Source organism: Phaenicophaeus curvirostris, chromosome 11 (assembly GCF_032191515.1).
Source record: "Phaenicophaeus curvirostris isolate KB17595 chromosome 11, BPBGC_Pcur_1.0, whole genome shotgun sequence".
Lineage (NCBI taxonomy): Eukaryota > Metazoa > Chordata > Aves > Cuculiformes > Cuculidae > Phaenicophaeus > Phaenicophaeus curvirostris.
In genome coordinates this window covers 21493904-21519513 of record NC_091402.1, presented here as the reverse complement: position 1 = coordinate 21519513, position 25610 = coordinate 21493904, and the positions used below count along the sequence as shown (strand labels likewise).

The window sequence follows — 25610 nt, the reverse complement described above, 5'->3', positions numbered from 1 at the left end:
ACATGTGCTCCTCTGCTTGGGGATGCAGCACTAGCGACTCCTGTAAGGTCTTGATTTGTAATGAGTCATTTGACCCCTCGTCTTTTGCCTTAGAGAATGGAAGGATCACACAGACATCCTTTTAAGGAGCCAGTATGCTCATCAGTGACAAAAGGGAAGAGAGCTGACAATCTGTGGCTCTTGAAACCTCTGTGCCATGTTTTTAAGAGGAGGACGCTCACTCTAAGGCGCTCTGTGTTATTTCAGTCTCTAAATGCAACTTGTAGTTTCATTTAGTTAAATATGCTTCATTTCCTCTTGCATCCTTCTAAGCTGTAGTGCTTGAACAGTGGAAATACTGTGTTTTCCCCAGAGACACATACAGTCTTGTGAAGGATAAAGTGTCTGGGAAATACTGGGATGAAAAAATAGTTTAGGAATTGCATAGCATAGTTTTCAAACAAAATTCCCCAAGATGTTTTTAATCTTACAAACGAATAGTCTGCTCCATTCCCCCATCCCCATGATTCATTTACTTCACAAACTGCAGTTCACTATGTAGATGTGCACTGTATCATATGCAACTTCATTTACGCTATCCAGGCTGAAAATATGAGGGAAAAGCAATAGTAAGATAACAATAAGATGATCTGATCTGAATGCAGTGCCGTTTGTAGCATCTGGCTGCCATACTTCTGTTTGCCTGTCTTGTATGAGCGTTCTGACAATGAATTGATATCAATATGAGCTCTGAACGCACAAAGGATTGGATAGTGTGGGTGCCAACGTGACCATATGCCTTCTAGCAGAACTGAATGGGCTCAAAAAAAGAATGTCGGCTTTTTACGTAGTACAAATATTCACTAGGTGTAATCCTTTCTAAAAATAGGAAAGACCTTTGATGAAATAACAAGGAAATACTATTTTGAGGGCTGTAAGCAAGACCCTTTTTGCTATTCTTGGTATACATATTCAGAAGAAAATGGTAACAATGAATATTCAGGCCATTCATTTTTATCTACGTTGACAATATAGCCACAGTTTTTCTACTTCTCTCAGTGAAATTCTGCTAACTTGGATTACTTATTGACTGTAAAAATCCTCTTATGCCCTTCCAAGGGAAGATTTGGAAGTCTGGCTGTTTCATCTACTCTCTATTCATCTCACAAATTGCATAGGGATACTTAAGACTGAAATTTCCTCTTTATTCACAGACGAGCAGAGGATGGGCACTAAAACTGGAAGCTGTCCCAGAATTGCCTGACCAGTTCTGGTGCTGTCAGCATGATTCAGTCTCTCTAGCAGTCCAGGGCTGCCAGTTTTTGCATATTGCTAGTGAAATTTAATTTGGCAGTAGTCACAGAGAAGACTTGTGTGACATCTACCCAGCCCCGAGTGTTCTGGGGTGGGTTTAAAACAAATAGCAATTCTTTGCCACACACTGCCTGGCAATCCCATCCAGTTTTCCCTTTAATGCTTTCCACATATGGTTGTGAAAATCCAGTGTCTGACTTCTTTTCTAAATATAGAATTGTAATTCTTTTAAAAATGATTGATGCAGTAATTCTCATTTGCTTTCAAGATCTTTTGTTCTTCTTTTGCAACATAATGAAGTACTGAGCATTCTCCTCTTGTCCTTTTCACAGTCACTTGCAAAGTGGCTATGCAGAGGATGGCAGGGATGCTCCAAGTGGGCATTATCTGCTGTGGGAATTGGAAAGCAATTGTTTTGAGTGCATGTTCCTGTGAGGTTTTCTTGACCCTGGATGCCAGTTCAGTAACCTGGTCCTCCACTAAGTTATACCTATTGTCAAATTATGTTACTAAAAATAAGCATTTTCTGCCAACTCAGTTGTTAAGCCTGCTCATGCGTGGTTTTGTATAAAATCAAGTTAGCAGACAAGTCAATTTTTAAGTTTAAAATACTGATCTTACCCTGGCTTTGACCTCTGTGGTGCCACATTACTATTATGAGTTGGCCTATTCTAACTATTGTTCAGACATAACGTGCAGCAGAATCTGGAAGGTGCTGCTGAAGTAAAACTGTGCTCTTTTCAGTCTAACCTCGACCAGCTTGGGACTGAGCAGCGTGTCTTGCTGCCTCAAACTCCCTTTGCCATCTAGCGGCTTAGGCACATTAATGCTAAAAGGATGGAAGTGGCAAAGCTGGTTCCTATGAAAACCTGTTAATGGGTGTTTCTCCTATTTTCATAGAATAGAATCATAGAATAACCAGGTTGGAAGAGACCCACCGGATCATCGAGTCCAACCATCCCCATCAACCACTAACCCATGTCCCTCAGCATCTCGTCCACCCGTCCCTTAAACCCCTCCAGGGAAGGGGACTCAACCCCCTCCCTGGGCAGCCTCTGCCAGTGCCCAATGACCCTTTCTGTGAAGAATTTTTTTCTAATGTCCAGCCTGACCCTCCCCTGGTGGAGCTTGAGGCCATTCCCTCTCGTCCTGTCCCCTGTCCCTTGGGAGAAGAGCCCAGCTCCCTCCTCTCCACAACCTCCTTTCAGGTAGTTGGAGAGAGCGATGAGATCTCCCCTCAGCCTCCTCTTCTCCAGGCTAAACACCCCCAGCTCTCTCAGCTGCTCCTCGTAAGGCTTGTTCTCCACCTCCCCAGGCTTTGCAGCTGTTTGTTTCAGCCAAACTCTCCCACATGGCTGGTTGTTGCTTGCTGTGGCCCACGGCTGATGCCTGGAAAGGTCAGACTGTTGCTTCCAGTCAGCACACCGATTTCTCCTGGTTTATTCCTCCCCGTTCCCTCTTTCTGTCATGAATATGTTGCTGTCTCCACAGAGAGGACGAAGGCTTGCTGCAGCGGTGGTAGATGCTGCGTGTTTTACACTCCTTAACCACATTTTTGTTTCCCCAGGTGGTGTATTTGGTACTTTGTGATGGGTTTTGACCCCCACACAGAAAAGAAGTAAGATGTGCTCCTCCTCCGTGTGCACCCGCATCTGTACGTGGCTTCCTGATCACTTAATGTTTTTTGGTTACCAGGAAAAACGACCGAAGTATAAAAAAATCTGAAAAACGTTGCCCTGAGCAGGGAAAGTGTGAGGTGGCGGCTGCGAGGAGGAGGGGGCTTCATGCAGGAGACAAAACTGACGGAGGGACGGCTTCTCTGCCTCAACTTGAAGAATTTTGGTGCGTTTTCTTAATTCCCCTAACGTCCCGGTTTGAACTGTTGCCGTTCGCGCTCTGTCACTGAGAAGCTGAGGCCGAGGAGCCACCACCCTCTCCGCGCCCCCCGAGCTCCGGCGGCAGCTTCGGGGAGAGAACCCCGGGCCGGGGGCGGGAACGGCCCCCGCGTGACGTCATCGCGCCGCGACGGCGCCGCCGCCCCGCCCGCCATGGCCGCGCGGGACGCGCTGGGGCAGGCGGCCCGGCTCGCCTCCTCCGGAGCCCTGATGCAGGTCTGCGCATCCCCCTCCTGCTGCTCTCCCCTTCCTCCTCCTCCTCCTGCTGCTCTCCCCTTCCTCCTCCTCCTCCTGCTGCTCTCCCCTTCCTCCTCCTCCTCCTGCTGCTCTCCTCTTCCTCCTCCTCCTCCTGCTGCTCTCCCCTTCCTCCTCCTCCTCTCCCCTTCCTCCTTCTCCTCCTGCTGCTCTCCCCTTCCTCCTCCTCCTCTCCCCTTCCTCCTCCTCCTCCTCCTCCTCTCCCCTTCCTCCTCCTCCTCCTCCTCCTCTCCCCTTCCTCCTCCTCCTCCTCCTCCTCTCCCCTTCCTCCTCCTCCTCCTCCTCCTCTCCCCTTCCTCCTCCTCCTCCTCCTCCTCCTCTCCCCTTCCTTCTCCTCCTCCTCCTCCTCTCCCCTTCCTTCTCCTCCTCCTCCTCCTCTCCCCTTCCTCCTCCTCCTCCTCTCCCCTTCCTCCTCCTCCTCCTCCTCCTCTCCCCTTCCTCCTCCTCCTCCTCCTCCTCTCCCCTTCCTCCTCCTCCTCCTCCTCCTCTCCCCTTCCTCCTCCTCCTCCTCCTCCTCTCCCCTTCCTCCTCCTCCTCCTCCTTCTCTCTCCTTCCTCTTCCTCCTCCTGCTGCTGCTCTCCCCTTCCTCCTCCTGCTGCTGCTGCTGCTCTCCCCTTCCTCCTCCTCCTCCTGCTCTCCCCTTTTCTCCCCTTCCTTCTCCTCCTCCTTGTCGCTACCCCTTCCTCCCCTCGCAGGTGTTTTCTGTGTGATCTCTCCACAGGTGCTGTTCCGCGTGGGCACCTTCGCGCTGAACGCCTTCACCCTGCGCTATCTCTCCAGGGAGCTGCTCGGCGTGGTCAGTGTCAGGTGGGCAGCGCTGGCAGCCCTGCAGATGAGGGCTGCCCTGGGAGAAAGAGGTTCCCTAGAAACTAGGCTTCTTTGGGGACAGGACTGCCTGAGGCACAGGGCTGCTCTAGGAAAAAGGTTTCCCCAGGAACCTGGCTTCCTTGGGAACTGTGGCTCTCTCTTTCTTTGCGCTCCCATTAGATTTGTCTGTCAGGCAAGTCTTATGTAAAAACTGCCAGTGATGCTGCTGTATGAACGATTTTAGAAATATATGTAAAAAAATAATTTTTTTTTTTTTTTTTTTTTTTACTCTTACCTTTAGGCTGACTCTTCTGTATTCAACAGTTGTCTTCCTGGCCAGGGAGGCATTTCGCAGAGCCTGTTTGAGTGGAAATACAAAGCGAAACTGGACCAAAACAATTAATCTATTGTGGCTGACGTAAGATGCCTTTAAACATTTACGTCTTTAGGACTTATTTCTAGTTCTTGTCTGAGCGCTCACAGAACAAGAGTGTTAATATACTGAGGTAATTATTTCAGCACTGAGCATTTAGTAGCCTCATTGATGTTTTGGGACTGATGGAGAAAGCTGGCTAAATCTGTTGCTTTAGCATTTATAGACTTGATCTCTTTTTTTTGAGCATGTGGGAGAGTACGTCGCTGTAGGTTTTATTGGGAACCATTTGTTCTATTACTTAGCATGGAATTTCATTTATGCTGTAGCTGTTAAAGGGATTTTTTAATTATTGTGGCAATATGTGAACTTTTCATCTAATTTTCTTGGGTTTTTTCTGCTTAAGTAACATTTCTATTGATTGTTCTTATGTTAATTTTTTAGAGTCCCTCTTGGTGTATTTTGGTCTCTTTTCTTGGGCTTAGTCTGGCTGCACTTGCTTGAAGTACCTGATCCTTCTGTGGTTCCTCATTACCAGGCTGGTGTAGTGGCATTTGGTCTTTCTGCAGTTGTTGAGCTTCTGGGAGAACCGTTCTGGGTTTTAGCACAAGCTCATTTGTTTGTGAGACTTAAGGTTAGTAAACTAAATGGGGTTTATACACATATGGGGAATTATGTTTCTTTACTGAAAAGAACAGAATCCTGAAAGAGATTTAGGTTGGTATATTGAAGTGTATGAAAATCCCCATGGAATTGTGTGTACTGTTCAGTACTGTGTGAATTTGTGCCTGTTGAAGCAAGAAAGTTGATTTAGTTAGAAATTATCACCTCAGTGATCATTAAATATTTAATCAGGTATTTTAATGGGAGGGAGAGGCACACAGCTTCTACAGTTTTGCATTTTGATTGGTTTTTGGAATGTAATTGTGAAATGTGGTAATAGAGAATGTATTTGTGGCAAAATCTTCCCCCTTATTTCCCACGCAAAGGTCTGGGAAATGCGATAGAAGAATTGTGAAATGTGAGAATAGAAAATCTACAGAGAAATTACAACCTAAGATGGCCAACTTGGCTAAAAGAAACTCTGCGATAAAAGTCGAACTGACTTTGAAAGTCTCACATTCCTATGTGAATTCTGTGTGTGAAACCAGTGTAAATGAAGTTTGTATATGTGGTTAAGTTGCCAGAAAACAAACCTGCTCTGTTTTCTCTTTCTTAAAGGTAGTTGCTGAAAGCCTTGCGGTAGTGTCAAAATGCATTTTGACTGTTATTTTAGTGGTCCTTTATCCCCAGTGGGGCCTCTACATTTTTTCCTTGGCTCAGGTAAGTTTACTGTATTCTCTTTTTCTCAATTTATCTGAGCTTTTATTTGCTGCTGCCTTTGGCATTTAACCTCCTCAATAACTTCAGGAAAGTGAGAGAAAAATGTGCTTAGGAGGTTTAAGATTTAGCGCTTGTATTTAGTATTTTCCTGATGCTCATTATTGAGTTGGCACTTTGACCCCAAGCAGTTTAGTGGACGTGCAAGCGAGCACCTTGGTCTGTCTGTGAAGGTGCATTTTGCCAATAAGGTTATGTTACTTGGTATAAGTTGTGTGTTAACTCTTCTAAATCCTTGTGCATTGTAATGCTTACAGACTCCTTTCACCGGTTGGCTCCAGTATTAATGTTAGACTTTGGTTTTTGCTGTGTGGAAGGTTGTAGTCGTGTGTAATTTTATCAGCCTGTATCACTGACCTATGTCGCCATATCCGCGAGGTGCTGATCATATGTAAAACGTGCTCAGATTAAAACTTGCCCTTTACTAGAAGGAAGAATGGATATATTGCCCATGAAAAATAGGGTTTTGACCTGTGCAGTGTCATTTTAGCAAGAAATTAAAATGGAATCCCCTCAGATGTGGACATTTGGTTATTTTTTGTGCAGTTTTTGCAGGGGCTGTAGTAGATAATCAAAGAAAGGTGTAGGAGGGTAGCTATTCTCTCAACTTGTTTTTTGACTGCATGAATAATTTCCTTATAATTGGACCTTAAGTAATCTAAAAATGCTGAACAGAAGAGCTGAAAAGTTGATGAAGGGCTATGATAACCTGCCAATTAAAAGAAAATCAGCGTTCTGGGGGTTAAAGTCAATACCTAGTGTAAAAATTTGGTGGGAACAAGGACTACTTGCTACATTATGTTCTCACTGAATTTACAACTGTAGCATGTGATTCTGCATTTGTAATTTAATTTGACCTCACTGGTTGTTTTTCTTCTCACCTTCCCTATCTTTCTAGCTTTTATATGTCACTGTTCTTGTGTTGTGCTATGTAATTTATTTTGCGATGTTTTTGGGGTCTCCTGAAGCAACAAAGAAGTCGTTTCCTGTTGCTAGAATGAAAGCTCTGTTACCTAACTTTGTGGAAGATGAGGTAGGTTGCACAGTTAATTTCTTGATTTTAAGTTTTTCTTGAGAGTGCTTTGAAAATTGATTGGAGATAGTGGAGTTGAGCAATTTTGAGGGTATTTGCACTGTAAAAGGTGTATGAGTGATTAAAAAATACATACAAATTCTCTTTGTGGTTTTTATTGAATATCATGTTACGTGATATTCTACAGATACTCAAGTATCTCTGATCTCCTCTTAAAGAAAATGAGACAAAGGAAGAAATAAAAAGACACAGTGGGAAGAAGACATTTTGAAAAAGATTTGTAGATTGAAAGGATAAAGGCAGTTTTTGGTTGAAAGAGTTGTGGGGACGGTTTGAAGAACAGTGAACAATTTACCTTGAAGGTCAAAGTTACATGGACATGCTAAAAAGTGTGTGATATTTTTCCCATCTCTAACTCTCAGGTATTTTCTGTAGAAAGCCTGTTTGGGTACTTTCCCTTTGCTGAAAATTACTGTCGCAGGAAGAAGTCTTTCTTGAGTCAGGGCTTGAATTCAGCAGTATTTTAGATTAGTTGTAGCTGCGATGTTGTATATTTTCCTCATCAGTACCGTTAGAGCTAGCTTGGAGTTTTGTACTGGCATTGCATTTTCTATTTCTGCTCTATAGTTTGTCGTGTTTATTAAGTTTCAGTACTGGTTTGGGGTTTTTTTTGCAGACTTTTGTTAACTGGAAGGAAGCACGATTGACTTGGAGTTTCTTCAAACAATCCTTCTTGAAACAGATTTTGACAGAGGGTGAGGCTTGACCTGTGGTTGTGATGGAGAAGTACCGAAAGCTAGCTACAAAATTGACTTAAAGCTTGAGAAAGCTGGAGGGTGGGTGGCTTTCCAAGAGCGATGCCAGTGGTTGTTACCAACCTGAATGAAGTTTTTGAGGGTATTATGAAGAAGGTGCTGTCCTGTTTTACTTTGTTTCTTGATTACTTAACATCGGAAGTGCCTGAACAAGTACTGAGAAAGATATAGGGACTTGTTCTTGAACTCTTTATTTTCAACTTACAGGTGAGCGCTATGTGATGACTTTTTTGAACGTGTTAAACTTTGGCGATCAGGGTAAGTGTGATGGTGTTGTGGAATGGTGACGCAGTTTCCTTTGTCACTGCCCTTCAGATGGTTCTGAAAATTACTTCATTTGAATTATAGTCTGTAGAAGAATTCGGTGCGGTTACGGAGTAATGTGTGGTAGTAGCCATTCAGGTGACTGGGTCAGCAGCACCCGAAGTGTTTATAACTCAAGAAAGGAAAATAGACTGTAACTGTTGAACCACTGTTAGCAGTTTCTTGGCTAGTTTGGATTACTTTTAGTTGTAGGCGGTAGTGTGTTCCCTCATAAATACTGAGTACGTGTGCTTGCCACCAGTAACTATGGCCAGTTCTGATCCTCCTCCCCTTGCAGAACAATTGAGCTGCCTCTTCTTCAGAGGGTCTTTAAAAGAAAGATAAGTACTAAAAAAGCTTGTAGTCTCAAAATGGTTCCGAGTCCTGTGAAATCAGCCAGTGCCTTATTCTGTTATTTCACTGTGAACATGTAAAGCCCTTGCCCTGTACTGTGTGCGTATAAACACATGTGGCGCTCTTAGGCTCAGAGCAGTATCTAGAATTCATGTTATTATTCAAGACTTGGAATCAAAATGTATCTGAAAAAATTACAGGTTGCTGCTATGTGTTTTGTTTTCTTTAAGGTGTATATGATGTCGTGAATAATCTCGGTTCACTGGTGGCCAGGTTTATATTTTTGCCTGTTGAGGAGAGTTTTTATGTCTTTTTTGCTAAAGTGTTGGAAAGAGGGAAGAGTGTAAAGGATCAGAAGCAGGTATGTTTATCTTGGATTTATTATGTGGTCGGGGCTAATATCTGTATAGAATTTGTAATGTGTAGAACAGAACAATAAATACATGAAAATTGTTGGAAGTTAAGACCATGCGTATGGATAATTCACTAACAAAGGGTAAGTACACTTTGTACACTGTGCAAACTGTTTTTTTCCCCTGTTAAGTAGGTTTTCTCCATGAAAATATTATTATATTGATTCTGATTGATGTAATTGACTACATATTTTTTTCAGGATGATATTTCTATGGCTGCGAATGTATTAGAATTGCTATTAAAACTTGTGCTTCTGATTGGTCTTACCATCACAGTTTTTGGCTATGCCTATTCTCAGCTGGCTCTGGATATTTATGGAGGCTCAATTCTCAGTTCTGGAACAGGTAAAGATTTATAGAAATGGCAAAGAAGCTGTTCTTTTCAGAAGGAAAACTGCAGCTATTATGAATTCTTGGGTAAATCAGCAGATTTTTTTTTTTTGCTGTGAAACTCATTGAAATGGGTGACTTCACTTGTCTGAATCCCAAACTTGTTCCTTTGCAATAACATCTTTAATACATAGTTGCCTTCAACTAAAATATACCAAGAAGCTCTAAATAGGGGTGATCAGGTTTGGGGCCGTACCATCCTGCAATATCAGTGTTGGAAAAGTACATTTTAAAGGATTGTTTGACCACTCCATGACGTAGAACTAGTAACTCCAGCTGTTTAAAACAACAAATCCCCCAAAACTCATACAACAAAATGAAACTGGGTGATCCCTGAGGCCTCTCCCAACTTGGTGTTCTGTCATCTCTTATAATGAGGAGGAAGTTGCAGGGAAGTTGAAAGCATGCGACGGTGTATTGTGTTGAAGATGGCTGCACCTCCTAAATCAATGTGTAAAAACAATGCAGTTTTATAAAACAAATGATGATCTACTTACCATTCTAATGTGTCTTTTAGGTCCAGATCTTCTCCGATGTTACTCATTGTACGTTCTGTTTCTTGCTATCAATGGCATAACAGAATGTTTTACATTTGCTTTGATGTGCAAAGAAGAGGTGGACAGGTAGGAAGCGGAGTCCCTAGATATTCCTGTAATTAATCTGCACATGCTTTGCTTGGCATTTAATATTTACGCAGAACAGTACAAATATTAACAGTTGTTCTGTGTAGACCTGTGCTTGGAAAAGCTTTTTTCCAAAGAGAAAATATCTTTCTGCAGTCGCTTTAAGAATGTTCCTTGTTTTCAGAGCCAGGTGCAACCCACAGAAAAGCAAGCGTGTGCTGCTTTTGTTTTTACCTGCTGGTATTTGTTGATAAATATTGATCTTCTTAAAAATTTATTTGTAAAATAATTTCTTAGCTAGAGATTGATGTATTTGAGATCAGCATAAAAGTATCCTGCTCCACTGAAAGCCAATGTAATAATTCGCGTAATGTAATAATTTAATGTATTTTCAATTCTTCAATGAATATTTTTATTAATGTCTCAATTCTCATATTTATCTTCTTCCACTATAAGAGAATTTCTCCTTCATTTTAGAAAACGAATTGTGGTATTTCTCATCGATAAAGGTAGTAAATAAATATTGTAACTGTATACATTGTTAAACTGTTTCTTTTTTTTTTCCTAGGTACAATTTTGTTATGCTGGCTTTGTCCTTCACATTTCTGTGCATCTCTTATTTCTTGACCCACTGGTATGGCAGCGTAGGCTTTATCCTTGCCAACTGCTTTAACATGGGTATTCGAATAGCCCACAGCATCCACTATATCTACGATTACTTCAAAGAAAGCACTTACAGACCTTTGGCAGGCTTGCTTCCCTCACCAGTTCTGGTACTCGTTTATATCATAAGTGGAGTACTCACTGGTTTCTCAGAGGTAAGCCTCTTTCTCTGATTTTGCTTTCCCTGTGAAAGTGTCAAATGACTTCTGTGCCTGCAGAGAAATACCTTTAGCAAAAAAGGCTTATGAGGACAGGCTGAAAGAGTTCCATTACAGTCAAGGCAAGATGTAATAATAAAGAGATTTTAGCTTCGCTGCATCTTTTACAGGTAGCAGAGATAATTTTGTGTTTGACAAGTATAATAAAATCTAGCACAATTCTTCTCTCTGTAGGTAACAATTGAAATTTTGAAGTAGCACAAAGAAACTGTTATTAAAAATCCTGTTATAAAGAAATGATTGAGGAAAAATAACCAAAACAAGAACTGTAATAAGATTCTCTAAGAGCACATTTATCATGTTTACTCAGACTACAAGGTGGTAATTGCACAGACTGATTATTAAGGAGATGGTAGCATTTCAGTGTGCAGAAATTTGACAGAGTGAAAAGCCATTATGCCTTAGAAAGGAGAAGTTTGTATATTTGAATGGGAGATACGCGGGGGGGGGGTGTTAGAAAATAGCCTAATACGTTGCTGCAAAGTAGCAGATGTGTGTGATGGCACCAGTAGAGTTTTCGTAGTATCTCAATTAACATTATTTCTGCATGCCAGGTAATAGCAGCTTCCACATTTACCTGGTGTCTCTTGAATGCTCTTCTTTTGCTGGTAGAGTTTTCTTAAGAAAGCAAGCATTGTGACTACTGAAGATTTATTCTAGGATCAGTGCATGTGGCAGGAATGCTCAGCTTGATAGTGGTGTTAGCACGATCAGGAGAGCTGATGGACTTTTTGAGACAGTAAATCTACTTTATTCTGACTGGTTTTCCTGCACTTGCTTGTTTCCTTTGTTGTAGGTCGTGTTCTGCTGCGATAAGGGTTGGATAGCGAGGCTGATCCACATCAGCGTGGGGGCTCTGTGCTTTGCAGCAACCATTGTTACAATGTTCTGCACAGAGACCAAGCTGGTCCAATTTGTCAGAAGCCAGTTCCTCTCCCAGTATCTGAAGAAAGGAACATGAGATGCTCGTGTGCTGAACAATCCTTGTACACACTTGCAGTAACGGGGTGTGTTCTTTGCGTAAGATCTGTATGGAAAAAGGTTTCCTGGTGTGTTTATTGGAAGCATTAATCTTGGAGTGACAATGTAAAACAATGTCAACTAAATATTGTCTTCTAAAGTGGTTGGTACCGTGAAAGAGAGTGGAGTAGGTTTGTCTTTGGGCATCATTCTTTAAGTTTTTCTCCAAACAGCCCATTTGGTAATGGTGAAGATCTCGGATGTCCTTTTCTGATGTAACCTCATTGACAAACATCGTGTAGAGAGCTCCCGTTCTTACCAACAGGGAGTACTTCTATGAAGGCATCGTATGGCTTATGTCTTGAGATGTAATTAAGAACGCTTTTATTTGGCTTTGTGGGCTGCTCCACTGGTTAGAAAATACATGGTTAGTCAAAAAAACCCAAAAATAAGCCAAAGCAAACACTAGTGCAGGGACCAATAACAACCCAACTGTTAGTGAAGTAGAACGCCACGCAGTGCAGAGATTGAGTTGTCAGTGAAGTGTGAAGCAGTGAGCAGAAAGTTCTGACGTTTACAGGTAAATTAATGGAATACCCAGCATGTGTCCATGCTAGCGATGTGCAATTGTTTCATTTGGCACATCAGTCGTTTATGATGGTATTGATTAACTTGTCTAAAATACTCTGAAGCCTGAGCTGAAAGTAAAAAGGGGTTCTGAGCATTGTTTTAAAGATAGTGTTAAGCACAGTCATGCTGATGTTTCAGAAGGTTAATTACAAAGCTGCTTCATCTCATTCCATTTTCTTTTTGGTTTTATCTGAGATTTTAAATACCAGTACGAACAAATTTGTTTCAATAAAATGATTTTATCTTCTCTGTGAAACTGAATATTAAATATAAGATTTCTTTTGAGGATTTTGTGCATTGAAACTTCCACTATTGCATAGAAAATGCTTCATTTTGTAACAGCCAGTTTTCCTTGCGTTTTGTGCCTTTGCTTGTTCAATCTTAACCTTACATTGATTTTTTTTTTTTTTTTTTTACATTGTTGACAATTTGGCAATTCAGAAGTTGTAAAATGAGATGTTTGGCTGCTGTTTCACGTTCACTAATGGTGTGTTTATTGCTGGTCTAAGGTCTACATTTGAGAGTTTCACAGTGCACGAGTGGCAGGTTTATAATGAGCGTTGCCTTTGCAGTGTTTGGATGGAGCAAAAAATGTCAAATTGATGTAAAATGTGTGTTCAGACATGGACAGGCAAAAGCTTTGAGTTTAATTATGTAGCAGTTCCTCAGACTGCTTAAAAAAATGACTTCCCTGTCGTGGTGTTGTGGAGTTCATCCTGGTAACCGGTGGGGACAGCGAAATGCTTGCTGGTTATTGGTGTCTTCGGTTTGTTGCTATCAGAAACACGTCTTAACCTGTGGTAGTTTTCACTTGGAGGGTGTCCCAGAGATGCTTCACCTGGAAATTTGGTCCTTGAAAACTTGTCACAGAGAATCCAGAATGTAACAGTGGAAGGAAAAGTGCACTTCTTGGCAACTGATGGTGTCTCCATCACCTGGCTGAAATATAGCGGAAACTTACTGGTTTTTCTGAAAGAGTTTATTTTGATTTCCTAACCTTTTGGTCAAATATGGATTTGATATGAAGCACTGCTCCATACATTGCGGAGGGTTGAAGCTTTTTTATCATAAATTCTAAGTTCCTTTTCCTTTACTTGTTCTTAAGTCAAAAAAACCCAAGACCATTGAACCTAGAAACTCTTTTTAGCATGTCTTTTTTTTTTTTTTTTTCTCCATGGCTCTGGGACTTAACTGTGGGAATATCTCAGTACAGTGAATTTTAACTGATTCTTGGAATGAGGAATTTTGTATAGCTCTGTACTTTAAAGTGCTTTAGAGATTGAAGAACTGTTGTACAAAATGAGCTTTAAGCCGTGCTGTGCAGTGATGGTACTTCTGCTGCCAGTACTGTCATACGGGGAGTGCCAATGTATGAAGCTGTCTCTGTGTTTCTGGTTTGTCTGTGTAATCTTTCATGCGAAAGCTGTTAATTGCTTTATTTATCAAGAAGCGCGCTCAGGGACAAAATTGAGATAGAACTTGACCAAATTCCTGGGTTTTTTTGCAATTCTGTCAGTCCATTGGAGGCACAATAGGATGCTTGTCTATGAATTTTGTGAAGCTGTTTTGCAGTGTTTTTCTGAAGTCCTTTTGGCTAAAGGAGAATTGAACTGTTTTTCTTTGGAAAAGTAGTTATAATTTCATACATCATTTGATATGTTTTCTTTAAATACTTGGATGAATGGCATTCAAACAACTGTAAGATAAAATGGTTACATGATGGGGTAAGACCGAATAAAATCTTATTTCTCTTACAGTTTGTTTTTGTCTTCCAGTTACAGGCTTATTGGCATCTTATTTGCATCTTTGATGTGGTTGTTTAAATACAGTGGAATTTTCTAGGATTCTTTATGTATAAATCTATCAACCTAGAAACTTATCACCGTGCTAGGAAATGGTGTCTAAAATTTACTGTAGTGCTTTTGTGAGACGTGGCTCTTGTTCTAACTGTGGGGCAAAAGGTTAAAAAAACTCTGGGTTTTGTTCTGTTGGTCTTCCTGTTTAATTGTGGTAAGCAAGTGTCTAATAGAGCTGTGTGTCAATACGCTGGCTGGGTTTTGTGCTTCACAGGTATCGTCTCCCTGTCTTCACTGGGACTTACTTGCAGAGAGTTTTATGCAACCTCACTGAACTGAGGAAGTGGAAAGGAGCCGTAACCAGGAGGACAGATGTTATAACTGTGACCCATTTAAGAAGACTGAAATAATGAACACTGTGTCAAGAAGTAAAAAAAGAAATTGCAAGAGATAGCAGTCCTTAAACACAGATAAGATCTGTGAGTAGTTCTAATCTGCCAGTAAATGAGAATTGTACTGTTCTTTATTTTTACTAAAATTTTGTTCAATTATTTGTACTAAATACAAAGCTTATCAGCTTGTTGGAAGTGGAGAGGTGGGTATCGGGCAAGTAGAGAACTGACATAAGCAGATCACAATATTATTTGAGCTTACTGGCTAGAGCATTAGTGAAAAAAGTTGGTATAAGAAGTTTGCAGTCTGGATACAATTAATGCCTTACAGAGGTGGGAGGCTTGCTCGGTGGATAACTTCATTAAATGAAAAAACAAACCAAACAGTAATACTCCAGTTTCTCTTCAAGCATAACGATGTATTTCTTGGTCATTAAGAAATTACAAGCAGCAGTGATGGCTATGAATTTACAGCTAAAGAATGCTACTGACATGGAATGTTAGCTGAAGGCATCCCTTGGCTACAAACAAGCTTTATGAAGGGAAAAAAATTATGAGCTTTACAGATCTAAGAAGCAAACAAGCACAAATGTAAGTTAGAGCTGCTCATGCAGAACTCGAGCAAGTCATTACATGCCATTACCCTTCATCCTTGGCGCCACAATTAATAACTGTTTTGACGCCATATCTCAGTTACCAATGAATCACCTGGCTGCTAACAAGAAAAAGTGTTCCAAATGTCAAAACCATGATCAATTCCTCTGCCATTTGTTGCCATCACAAACTACTGATGTTTGTATAGGTTATGACAACATGCAATGACTGCCAAATGCACTTCACCCAGACGAATGTAAGTGTGGACGTCAAACAGCTGTGATGTGTGTGTATTAGAGCATCGCAGACCAAAGGAGTCATTTCTCTTACTAGGCAGCAAGCATTAAACATGGGTGAAATCCAGTTTGCACCGATGTATTCATAAATATTTATTGAAGTAGCTGTTCTGCTCTGTACCTTTTGGAGACGGTTTGTTATGGAAGGTCAGGGGTAGCTGGCAAACTGGCCTCTGAAATCATTTGTAACACTCTATGGCTTGTTTTTTGTTTCCTTGTTTGTTCTTAGCAGCAGGATGCACAGGGTGTCTGTGGCAACTTTTGCAAAATTGGGATTAGACACAGAGTCTGTGATAACAGATCCTCCCTGTCCTCTGAACTGCGAGGTGTTTGCGTGTGTGTTCCAGGTCATCCTTCAGCTATGTCCTCTATCATTTCACAAAGTCCATGTCTGGAGATTCAGAGCAAGGTTTAGGCAGTCAATTGCACTCCGTTATCTAATTCTGGGCTTAACTGTTTGTTTTCAAGGTAGGAAGGTGTTTTCTCACAGCAAAGAAAACAAGAGACTTGTTATTTAAAAATAAATAAGTAGAATGAATTTTAGATTGTTTTACAAATCATCTAGTGCTGAGGTAAAGTCTGAAAAATAACAGGTCAAAGCCAGGGGGGTGTTAAGCAAATACACTTTTCCAATAACAAATAGGTTCTGTCACCTGAATTGAAATAGACCACCTAAAACCAGGTCCCTGGTACCTTTGAACAATTTATGAAGGGTTCTGTTTGGTTTTTTTTTTTTCCCCCCTGCAGCTGTGAATTAGGTGGAAAAATACTGCAGCTCAACATAATGTTGTTTTGTCACTAGAAAACTCGCTGCTGGCATTGAATTCAGCCTGGAAAAGTAAAGAGGTCATGACACAACATCTGTTTTGTGGAGTGCATAGTTATTACCACCAGTAATACTGCAAACACTGGAGTGGAAAAATAACCGCAGAGCAGAGATGCTGTAATGGTGCTTTGACCGTTGTTGTGTGCGTTGCTTTGCTGGCTTGTCCCTAGATGTGTGCCTGGAAGGTAGGTTTGAACAATGCTGCTCAAACATAAGGTGGAGCTGTTTTGTTGTGATGGAATTTCCACCTCACAATCTCCACAATTCTCTTTTTCTCCTCACCGTGTTTTCAGTGTTGCCCATGAATTTACACACAGTGTTCTGGAGTCACGGGACTGAGGTTGCTTAAACTCCTGTAATGGCTTGCTCTTAGATTTCATTTTTAGCTAATACAATCCACATGGGACACTGAGGGATCTCACCCTGTGCTTAGCTTGGTGAACACCCTTGTGGATATTGCTGATCTGAACTGCTTGGCTGCTGTACCGAGCTTCCTTGGGTTACTGATGGTTCTAGGCTCAAAGTGGGGAGATTGAGATCTTATGGAAGATGTTTTGCTGTGAGGGTGGGGAGGCCCTGGCCAAGGCTGCCCAGAGCAGGGGTGGCTGCCCCATCCCTGGAGGGGTTCAAGGCCAGGTTGGGTGGGGCTTGGAGGTACCTGATCCAGTGGGAGGTGTCCCTGCCCATGGCAGGGGGTGGAACTAGAAAAAGTATTGCATGTAAATTTTAAGGTTGTTATCAGGGAACTTCATCTATAAATAGGACAGTGTCTACATAAAACATGTAAGATGCATAAATATCAAGTGCTTCCCTTCCGTTTCATGATGCCTTTTTTCTATATTTTTAATAACTTTTTAAAATTGTCGTTTCTAGTAAAGATTTGCTGAGGACAGGAAGAGTTCTAATATCCTTGGAGGCAAGGTTCAGAGTCGAGAGATGTTTTTCAGTGATTGCATTGACACCCGTGGTTCTCTGGGCTGTTGACCTTACTGAAAGGATCATGGTATGGTGTTGCTTTACTTTGGAGTAATGATTTGAAATACGGATGCAGTGCTGCCAGGGGAGAATTCGAGACTGCAGTTGCAGTCAGTCTCCAGAAATAAGCACCTTTCTCCTGGGCTGGTGGAAACCCCTCTTGTGCTGGGGTTACTTTAAGTTTGCAGTTACTTTCCCCAGATTCTGACTTGCTGAGCTACAAACTCTGACCTTTGTTGCTAAAAGCCAACTTGACAATCTTTGCGTTTGCCTACTTGAAAGTCTCTGTGTTAGTGCTGTCCTGTAGCTGGAATGTCTTGTGTGACTTGACCTGGCAGTAGGCAGCAGCTCCAAGTGTAGAATTCACTCTCTGTGTGTAGCAGGTAGTGAGCTCTGAGAAAACCTCAACACACTCGTACAAAACAAAACACGCTCTGGCAACCCCTTGTGATGATGATGGTTTCTTTGTCCTCAGGTTTTACAAACACTTAAGGCATCGGGTAGGCATTTTTCTTTTAAGAGTTTTCCCCCAGCTTAGCATCACCTTCAGCCAGTGAAACTGAATCCTTTCTATATGTATTATATGCTGACCCGTTATGTGTCGTTCTTCTTATATTCAACCCTAGGTTCGAAAAGACCGTGGAGATCATCGAGTCCAGTTCTGCCATGGTGAAGTTAACTCACCAACCCCAACCCTGTAGAGGCAGATAAGAAATCTGCTGTGTGATTTCCCTTTTTCAGCCCTGTTATGCCACGTATTAGTCAGAGTTCATTTATTTCATTAGTTTGCTTTGTAAAGCAATTAGATAACTGTTACCACAATAGGACTTTGAATGGTGTATTACATTTACTAAAATAACTTGGCAATTAATTTCAAATGATCTCTCTGCAGTAATCTCCTACATATAATGGAATTATTCAAATGCCTATGAACATTTTACTGGCAGTACTGGAGTGAGTTAGATCAATCAAAAATTAATTGCATCCACGGCATCAGTACAGCCTTCTGGGATCAGCTGAATATGTCACAATAAAGTCATAATAATTGATGTAGCATTGAATCGTGCATTTGCTACTCACTAATAATGGCAATTTTATTAGCTGAGGAGACTAGGTGGAAAAACGGAAAGAAAAGAGAAATGAAAGTAAGTTAAATACCAGCTAGTGGCCATTAACTTTGATTTAATTCTGTGCTTATGTGGTTTATCATCCTGACAGGTTCTGTACGCTTAGAATAGCTTGTCCTTGTTTTGTGCAATTGCACTTTCACTGTACTTTTTATTCATATATGTAGGGGGGAGAGGAACATGAGTCTCAGTATTCAATTCAAATTGTCAACCCAAAATATTTCTTTTTTTTTGATTTGATGGCTTGGCCATTCAACATGAAAAGTATCTCTCCCAGTAACTATTTGGTTTCTCTTGTTTTTTTTCTCTTTCTGAAGATGTGATGCTTGGATGATTTATGCTGAGGTAAGGTCTGGTTACCAAAATACCTAATCGTTTCTTCTGGTGCTTAAACTCTGAAGGGACAGGGATACTTCATTGACTCAGTAAGGATGAATTGTCTTGGCAGATGCTGCCAGTCAGGCTTTCTCATGAAACCTGCTCCTGATTTGAAATGAAATACAAAGTTGAAGCATGGAATAACTTTTCTCACAGCGGATGAGCTTTCTGATTCAAGCACAGTGCAATGGGGAATCTTTCACTGAGGTTCTTTTTAACCCAAGTAACCTGCAACAGGGCTTTGTGAAGTACCTGGAGTCTACAAGGGGTACTGGCTGATGCAGAGCCAGCTCAGCCCTTTCAATAAAAAGCAATGATTACTAGTAATAAAAACAATGCTTCTGTGCATGTGAGCCGTCAGGCTTTTCCTTAGACATCTGTATGTTTTGAAATGGTGTTGATCTTTCCCTAACTGGAGCATTTATATTTGTGAATTGTGAATCTGAGAGTATGTCCATGCCTGTTTGTAAATTGTGTAGCATCCCCATGGCGTTTATCACAGCTGCTGTGTTTCAGCGCAGTTGAGATGTTTTAATGGCTTTAACCTGAGTCACTTTTGTTCCTGTTGGCACAATGCATTCATTGTCTGCTGCTATTTTGTGTCGGCACCTTCCCTTTCCCCAATCCCTGCTCTCCCCTCCTCTCTGCCTGCACACATTGCCCTCGTGGTACTTGCATTTGCTCAGTACTGAACCTGACTGCCAGCTGGTGGATTCCCTCTAATGTAAAAATGTGCAACTTGCTTTGTTATTTAAAGCTTGGCTTCTTATAATAATTAAGATTTTATTAGCTTGCTGTAGTTGTCTTGCTTACTTCTCAGTATGACAATATAATTTTTATTTGACCCAAATTTTGGGCCTCACAATTTTTTCCTCCCTGTTAGAGTGTGAGGTGCAGTCAGGGATCAAGGTGGCTCTGGAGTTCACATGAGCAGTGTGGCTTCAGCTCTGGTTGGGGCTATTTCCATGTCACGTTACAGAATTAGGGCTACCTTAATGGAGAGAATCAGGAGCTGTGAGAACACATCTAATAAAAATGTAGCTTTTTAGCAGAGCATTCAGTTTTTGTGTTTCCATAAATAGATTTTTGAATAAGACTTTCTTAATGGTTTTGTCTTAAGGTAACTGAAGAAAACGGGTGTTATTCAAATGAAGAATACTGGGAATAGCTCCATGTAAGCACATTTATCTGCTTTCTGTAATCATAGGTTATATTGCTGCATATAATGCTAATATGGCCTAAAGCATTGCCATAAAATAGCAATGTCCTTTGAACAGTTACGTGGAAGTATTTCCTATATCTTTATTTAAAGCCCCTTTAAAGATGCTCAGGCTTTCTTTATTTTTGGTATGGACCTTATTTGAGTGAATTAAATCAACAATGACTTTTGGTGACTTCAGTTAAGACAGAAACCTCTGGAGACCTGGAAACTTGCAGTTGCTTCCAGTTCACTACTATGTGGTGTTCTTAGCTGAGACTCTTAAGCAGCAGCACTTTAGGAAGACGTCACTGTTGGACATCTAATCTTATTTTCCAACAGCTGGAAGAGTTGGGGAGGAAGAGGGAACCCAGCAGCATTGCAGTCCTTTCTTCTGCCAAAAGATGGAGTGAATGATCTACTGAACAGCCTCTGCTGTTCAGGCAACAAGGAACTTCTTGCAAGAAAGGAAGGTTTTCTATTGCTTAACAGTGTTAAAGCTTCATACTTCTCATAATTTGCATTAAATGTAATGAGGTAATTTGCTTTAATGAATTGACCGAATTGGTTGGTAACAGATGGGTTGGTGACAAATGGGTTATTTAGAAGTTTTATGTAACCAGATTTTATTTCAATTATTTTGCCTACTTATGTGTGAAAGGATTATTTTAAAACAATCCCTTCACCTCTTGCAGAATGAAGAATTATCTGTGCTACTGGTCAGAGCAGATCCTTATCAAATCAAACTAAAAATGGTCCTGGCATGCCATAATTACAAATGAAAAAGCTAACATTTTCAGTAGTGCAAGGAAATTATTTTAGCCAATTGCTAGGGAACGCTACGTTTCTTCGGCAGGTCCGTGGGGCTGAGTGTACAGTGTCTTTTCCTGCAATTTTTAATTTCCACTGTCCGTACTAGAATTCCCTGGTAGATTCCGGCAAGTGTACTTCTCCAATCAATGATGCTAGTGTGATAGCAGTAGTCTTGTTTTTTCTCCTCTGACTTGTCACAGTGTTTGCTTCACTTGATTTCTGCCTTTGTGCTGAGGGACCCTGCCTAATTATTTCTCTCAGGTGTGTGCCAGGTGACTTGATACTATTACTGACCCCCCAAGTTAGGTGCCGCCAGTCTGAACCATTAAATAAGGAGTGCTGGGAAGATTCATCAGGACTAGCTGAAGGAGGCTGGAATCGCAGGGGAGAGGCTTTGTAATTGAGATTCATCAGGTAAATGAACTACAGACGTGTATTATGGGTAAAACTGGTCCCAGAGTGGCCTTTTTTTTGCTTGGTAACACTGTGGTGACTTCCCAAAAGTACAGCATGGTAAGCTGCTATTTTTACAGCAACCTTTAGGATATGCGGCACATCTGATGCGTGGTGTTTTCCATTACCTAGATTTCTTCCCCCTCTTCAGCTTTCCCTTTTATTAGTGAAAATCTCACCTATAGAGACAGTCTCGTTTGGCTGCTTCTGGGATACCCCCTTTGCAGTCCAGACTTTGTGGCTCTTCAGAGAACTGAAAGATGGAGGAATACTTTTAGCTTTGAACATAGAGCAGATTTTTCCCTTTAAATGTCACTAACTTGCAGAATTAGAACAGAAGTGAAATCTCTCATAGGTGGCATATATGGGGCAGAGAGGTTAAATGACTTCCCCAGATGCACTTAGGAAGTCTATGTCAGGTTGCACTCCACTAGAGGTTGTATTTTGGTACCTTTTTCAGGCTACAGATGACTCTGGTGTCAACCTCCCTGCTTTACATTTTAAATACAACCCCTTGATTCCCTCATGTCCTGCAAAAAAACCCTCAAATCCGTGTAAGTGCTTAAAACTGATACTGTGAAATGCAGCGTGGGAAGGCGAAGGAATAGCAATAGCAGATTAGAAGGTTGTTTTGATGATTCAATAAATTTTGTACATTTTGGGCACTGGGAGCACCGCAGCCCTAATTGAGCGTTACAAGACTTTATTTGGCTTTAAAGTGCATTTATGTAACTTTTTTTTGTACCTGTTATTGTAAGAAATGCAAGATATTTCATCTAGATCACAAGTTCACATGAAGAACATTCATACTGAGAGGATGAGGATGAAAACAGCTTTGATTTGACACGAGGTGGTGAGTTTTTACTTAAATGGAGCCCTTTGCAGTGCCCTATTTGCATATTACTTACAGTGTTCTCAAAATAAAAGACGACTCATGCTTGCAGCAATTCAGTTTGAGATACTCTCACTTCATTGCTTATTCTATATAAGGCATAACTATCTGGGAGAGCAAACTTAAATGTTAATGAATTCAACTGCTTTATCCATTCAATGTGTATTCTTTTTATCAGAACTGAGAGAGGTGGGGGGAAGGAGAAGGAATGAAAGGGAAATAAAGGAGGAAAGGGGAAGCTTTGCCTAAAACCAAGATGCTTCTAGAAGTCTTTGAGTCCAAGTGCTATTTCAGAGGCAGCCCATGCATATAATACACGTTTGCTTGCTTCTCCATTCCTTAAAGCAGGTGGCAGGTGTTGTGGAAATAACATAAAATCTGATCCTGTCAAGGGGAGGATGTATTTCTGTGCTGGGCTTACAGGGGAGGAGTAATGCTGGCTGTGAACCAGGCACCGTGTTGGAAATGGGTGGCCTGTGGGGGCTTCTCGTGTGGACACAAGGACTTAGTGTAGAAGGTAACCGTGGCGGTCTTGCTGGCCTAGACAGAATAGGAGTGGTCTCGTTTTTGGTAGTTATTTGCACCCACGTAACGTGTATGTCTTCGAATGAGGCACTATGCAGTGATGGGGCTGTGGGATGTTGTGTGTGTGCTGGTACAAAACCCTTCCTTTCACAGCACTTAATGCCCTTAAATAATTTGACTTGAGGTACAGGATCAGTGTGTTCCGAGTGCTCAAAAATCAGTTGGGTGCTCAAATCAAAGGCATCGCCTGACCTCTTCACAGAGAAAATTGTGAACTGAAAATTTAAGCTCTCGCTTTTAGTTTGATTTCTGGACATCCTTTTCTCGGGGCTCTGAGGAGAGGCAGAGTCGTGCTGCAGCTGTGGTTCCAGAGCAGGTTAATGGGGATTATTTTGTCTGTCACTGTGCCATAAAGCTACAGCAGTAAAGTGGGACTGAGTGCTGTAACCACGCACAACTTGAATTTATGCTGGTTTTGTCATCTGATCTTGCTCTTACTGAAGCAAGGGAACTATCTTTGAATTAAAGTGGATTTGAATTTTAAAACAAGCTCTGCCTTAAATATAGCGTGTGTATGTGAATGTGTCTTAGAGATCAAAAAGTTATGCTGTTTGGTTTGTAAAAGGGATATTGCAACATTGACAGCGTGGTCTAAATTGTGCTGTTCATTTGTGGTGAGGTTGAGCGAGCTCTTGTGTCTGTCTTTTAAACCTAAAATATTGATAGTAATGTAATCAAACTCCTTCCTTTTGATAGGAGGTTTTCTGAGGCTCTCCCTCAGAAACCTATTAAAGCTGAGAAAGAAACCAAACCGGAGTCTCATAGGGCTGGCTTAAAGGACACAGGAAAACCCAGATCTCTGCTGAATCCCCCTCTCATTCTTGACATGAAACTAGCAGGGGCTTTGTGAGTATTTCCTTGTTTCTTTCCCTGTGCTGATTTTCCAGCATTTATACAAGGAATGTGCTGGGAGACACTAGAGCTGCTAATGGCCTTTTCTCTCTCTCTTTCTCTCGTTTTTCAGTGTTAGTTTTTAAAACAATCCACAAGAGCTCTTCCTGCCAAGGCCTCTTGTACTTAAACCTTTAGCATCCTAATGTACTGACCCACTTCCTCTAATGAACTGGCTTGTCAGACATGGATTTGTTTGAAAACAATTCAAAAGGAGCAATTTGAAGTTTAAAAATATATATATATATAACCATATTCCATAGCTACAGTGTGTGCTCGCTTTGATGCGGCATTTCTCCCTTGTAGGTGACTTTGTGGCCCTTCATGTGCTACTTTTATTCTAGCACAGAATACTTTCCAGCCTCCAAAGCATCACACATGTTTTTCACAGAGAACTGTTATGTTGTTTTAAGTTTCTGTCAAAATTTTAAGGGAGAACACTCAATATGCGTTAGTGTCTGTAAATAAATCCTATGTTTGTAAATAGCCTTCTGTTTGCTCAGTTGTAACATCTGCTTTAAAAGATCTTTCTAGCTGAAAGCTGTTTTGGAGATCGCTGCTCGAATGAATTGTAGAAAGTGCTTTGAAAAAGCAGAAAAGAAATGGGCCCAGTGGCATAGCTCCTACTTCAGATGGTTTGCTTGCTATTGATGGTCTCTTCAAATACACTGAAAGGAGTGTCCCTTCTCCCACAGACACAGGCTAAAGTTCTTCAAGGTGTCCTGTATGAATTTTTGCTTGGATTTGTGGAGTCAGTGCTGGATACTGACCTCTCCTAAACACTCTTAAGTTTCCATTGCGCTGTTCATATTAAAATACAAAGTTAGCTGACCCGTCAGTATGCCAGCTCTGCTCCCCATTCTTCCTTCCTGCCCTGACCTTGGGGATCAGGTGTGTCTTGTTTTATTCTGTGCTCTGATCTGCCTTGAGAGCACCGTGTGTTCCCCCACACAAGAGGGGAGTACAATGGCTGCTCAATTATTGTTTTTCTTTTGGATGCAGAGTTATTTAGCCCAGGTGTTTCAGGAGGGGGGGAGAATTCCAAGAGTGTGCAGTGACCTTTGCGCTCACCCTGCCACGTGGTTAGTGTTGGCAGAACATTCAGTGCTTCCAGTGGGACCCGCATGGTAACAGTGCAGTGGTTCAACAGCCATCCGAGTTTCCTTTATGGGATATTTTTTTGACAGTCTTTCCCTTACAGGTGGAATCCTTTTTCTTTGTCAAGAACATTCCACATGCGTAACTCAAGTGGGGTGTTTTTTTTGTTTACCTTTTATCTCTAGCCCATTACCTTGTTTTCCTTCCTCTGGATGCATGAAGACATCCTTGTCATGTCCTATTTATGTAGGACGTAGGCCAGGAGGCTTTCACCATAATGGAGACCCAGCTGTGCTAAGTAGTGGTGCTGCGGAGTGTAAAACCACAATCCTGGATCCAGCTGCGCTGACAGCCTCCCCAGGGCGCTGTGTAGAGGCAGAGGAAGGGACAGGAATCCATGCACGGCTAAGTGAGGTGGAGCGAGTGCTCAAGGCAGTGCAGCAGGGCACGGTGAAACCAGAAATAAATCACAAGATGCCTGAATTTCAAGTTGTGTTGCTCTGTGCCTTTGTCGTCTGCACAGGTAATCAGAACTGAAAGGATCAAGCCCAGAAGAAGGGAGCCTGTGGTACACGTGGCTGTAGGATACGGTCGTGGAGGCTTTTCCCTTGGCTGGGAAGTTACGTGGCTGCTGTGTGGAGAGTAAGGTTTGCTGTTAAATACAGGAGTTCTGCCACTCTTTTGAGTCAGTAAACATTTCTTCTGTTGCATTAGTTCCCTTGTTATCCAGTAGTCACATTAGGACTGCCTGGATTTTGCAGACTTTTGTTTTACAGACAAATTGTTACCTTGAATTGATTTGATTGCATTGAAATATAAATAACCTGAACAAGCCTTAGGAGTTTGTAACGATATCTCCTGTAGGTAGCCGTGCTGTCAAAGCACATGGTG

The 25610-nt window shown here is 41.5% G+C and overlaps 1 protein-coding gene across 3 annotated transcripts; it reads left to right on the top strand.

Annotated features, from left to right (window-relative positions):
- Window positions 1-3339: 3339 nt before the first annotated feature.
- Window positions 3340-11910, top strand: RFT1 (RFT1 homolog). 3 transcript variants are annotated; one of them, XM_069865628.1, is made up of 13 exons: window positions 3340-3404; window positions 4165-4250; window positions 4552-4668; window positions 5068-5257; window positions 5845-5946; window positions 6902-7036; window positions 7713-7791; window positions 8059-8109; window positions 8739-8869; window positions 9122-9266; window positions 9829-9934; window positions 10503-10752; window positions 11612-11910. In XM_069865628.1, exons 1-13 carry the CDS (start codon window positions 3342-3344, stop codon window positions 11774-11776), a joined length of 1620 nt encoding a protein of 539 aa, XP_069721729.1. In that variant the 5' UTR covers window positions 3340-3341; the 3' UTR covers window positions 11777-11910. The 3 variants fall into 3 exon arrangements, with proteins under 3 accessions (XP_069721729.1, XP_069721728.1, XP_069721731.1); XM_069865627.1 differs by having other exon boundaries at window positions 5068-5261; window positions 5849-5946; XM_069865630.1 differs by lacking the exon at window positions 8059-8109 and having other exon boundaries at window positions 5068-5261; window positions 5849-5946.
- Window positions 11911-25610: the final 13700 nt, after the last annotated feature.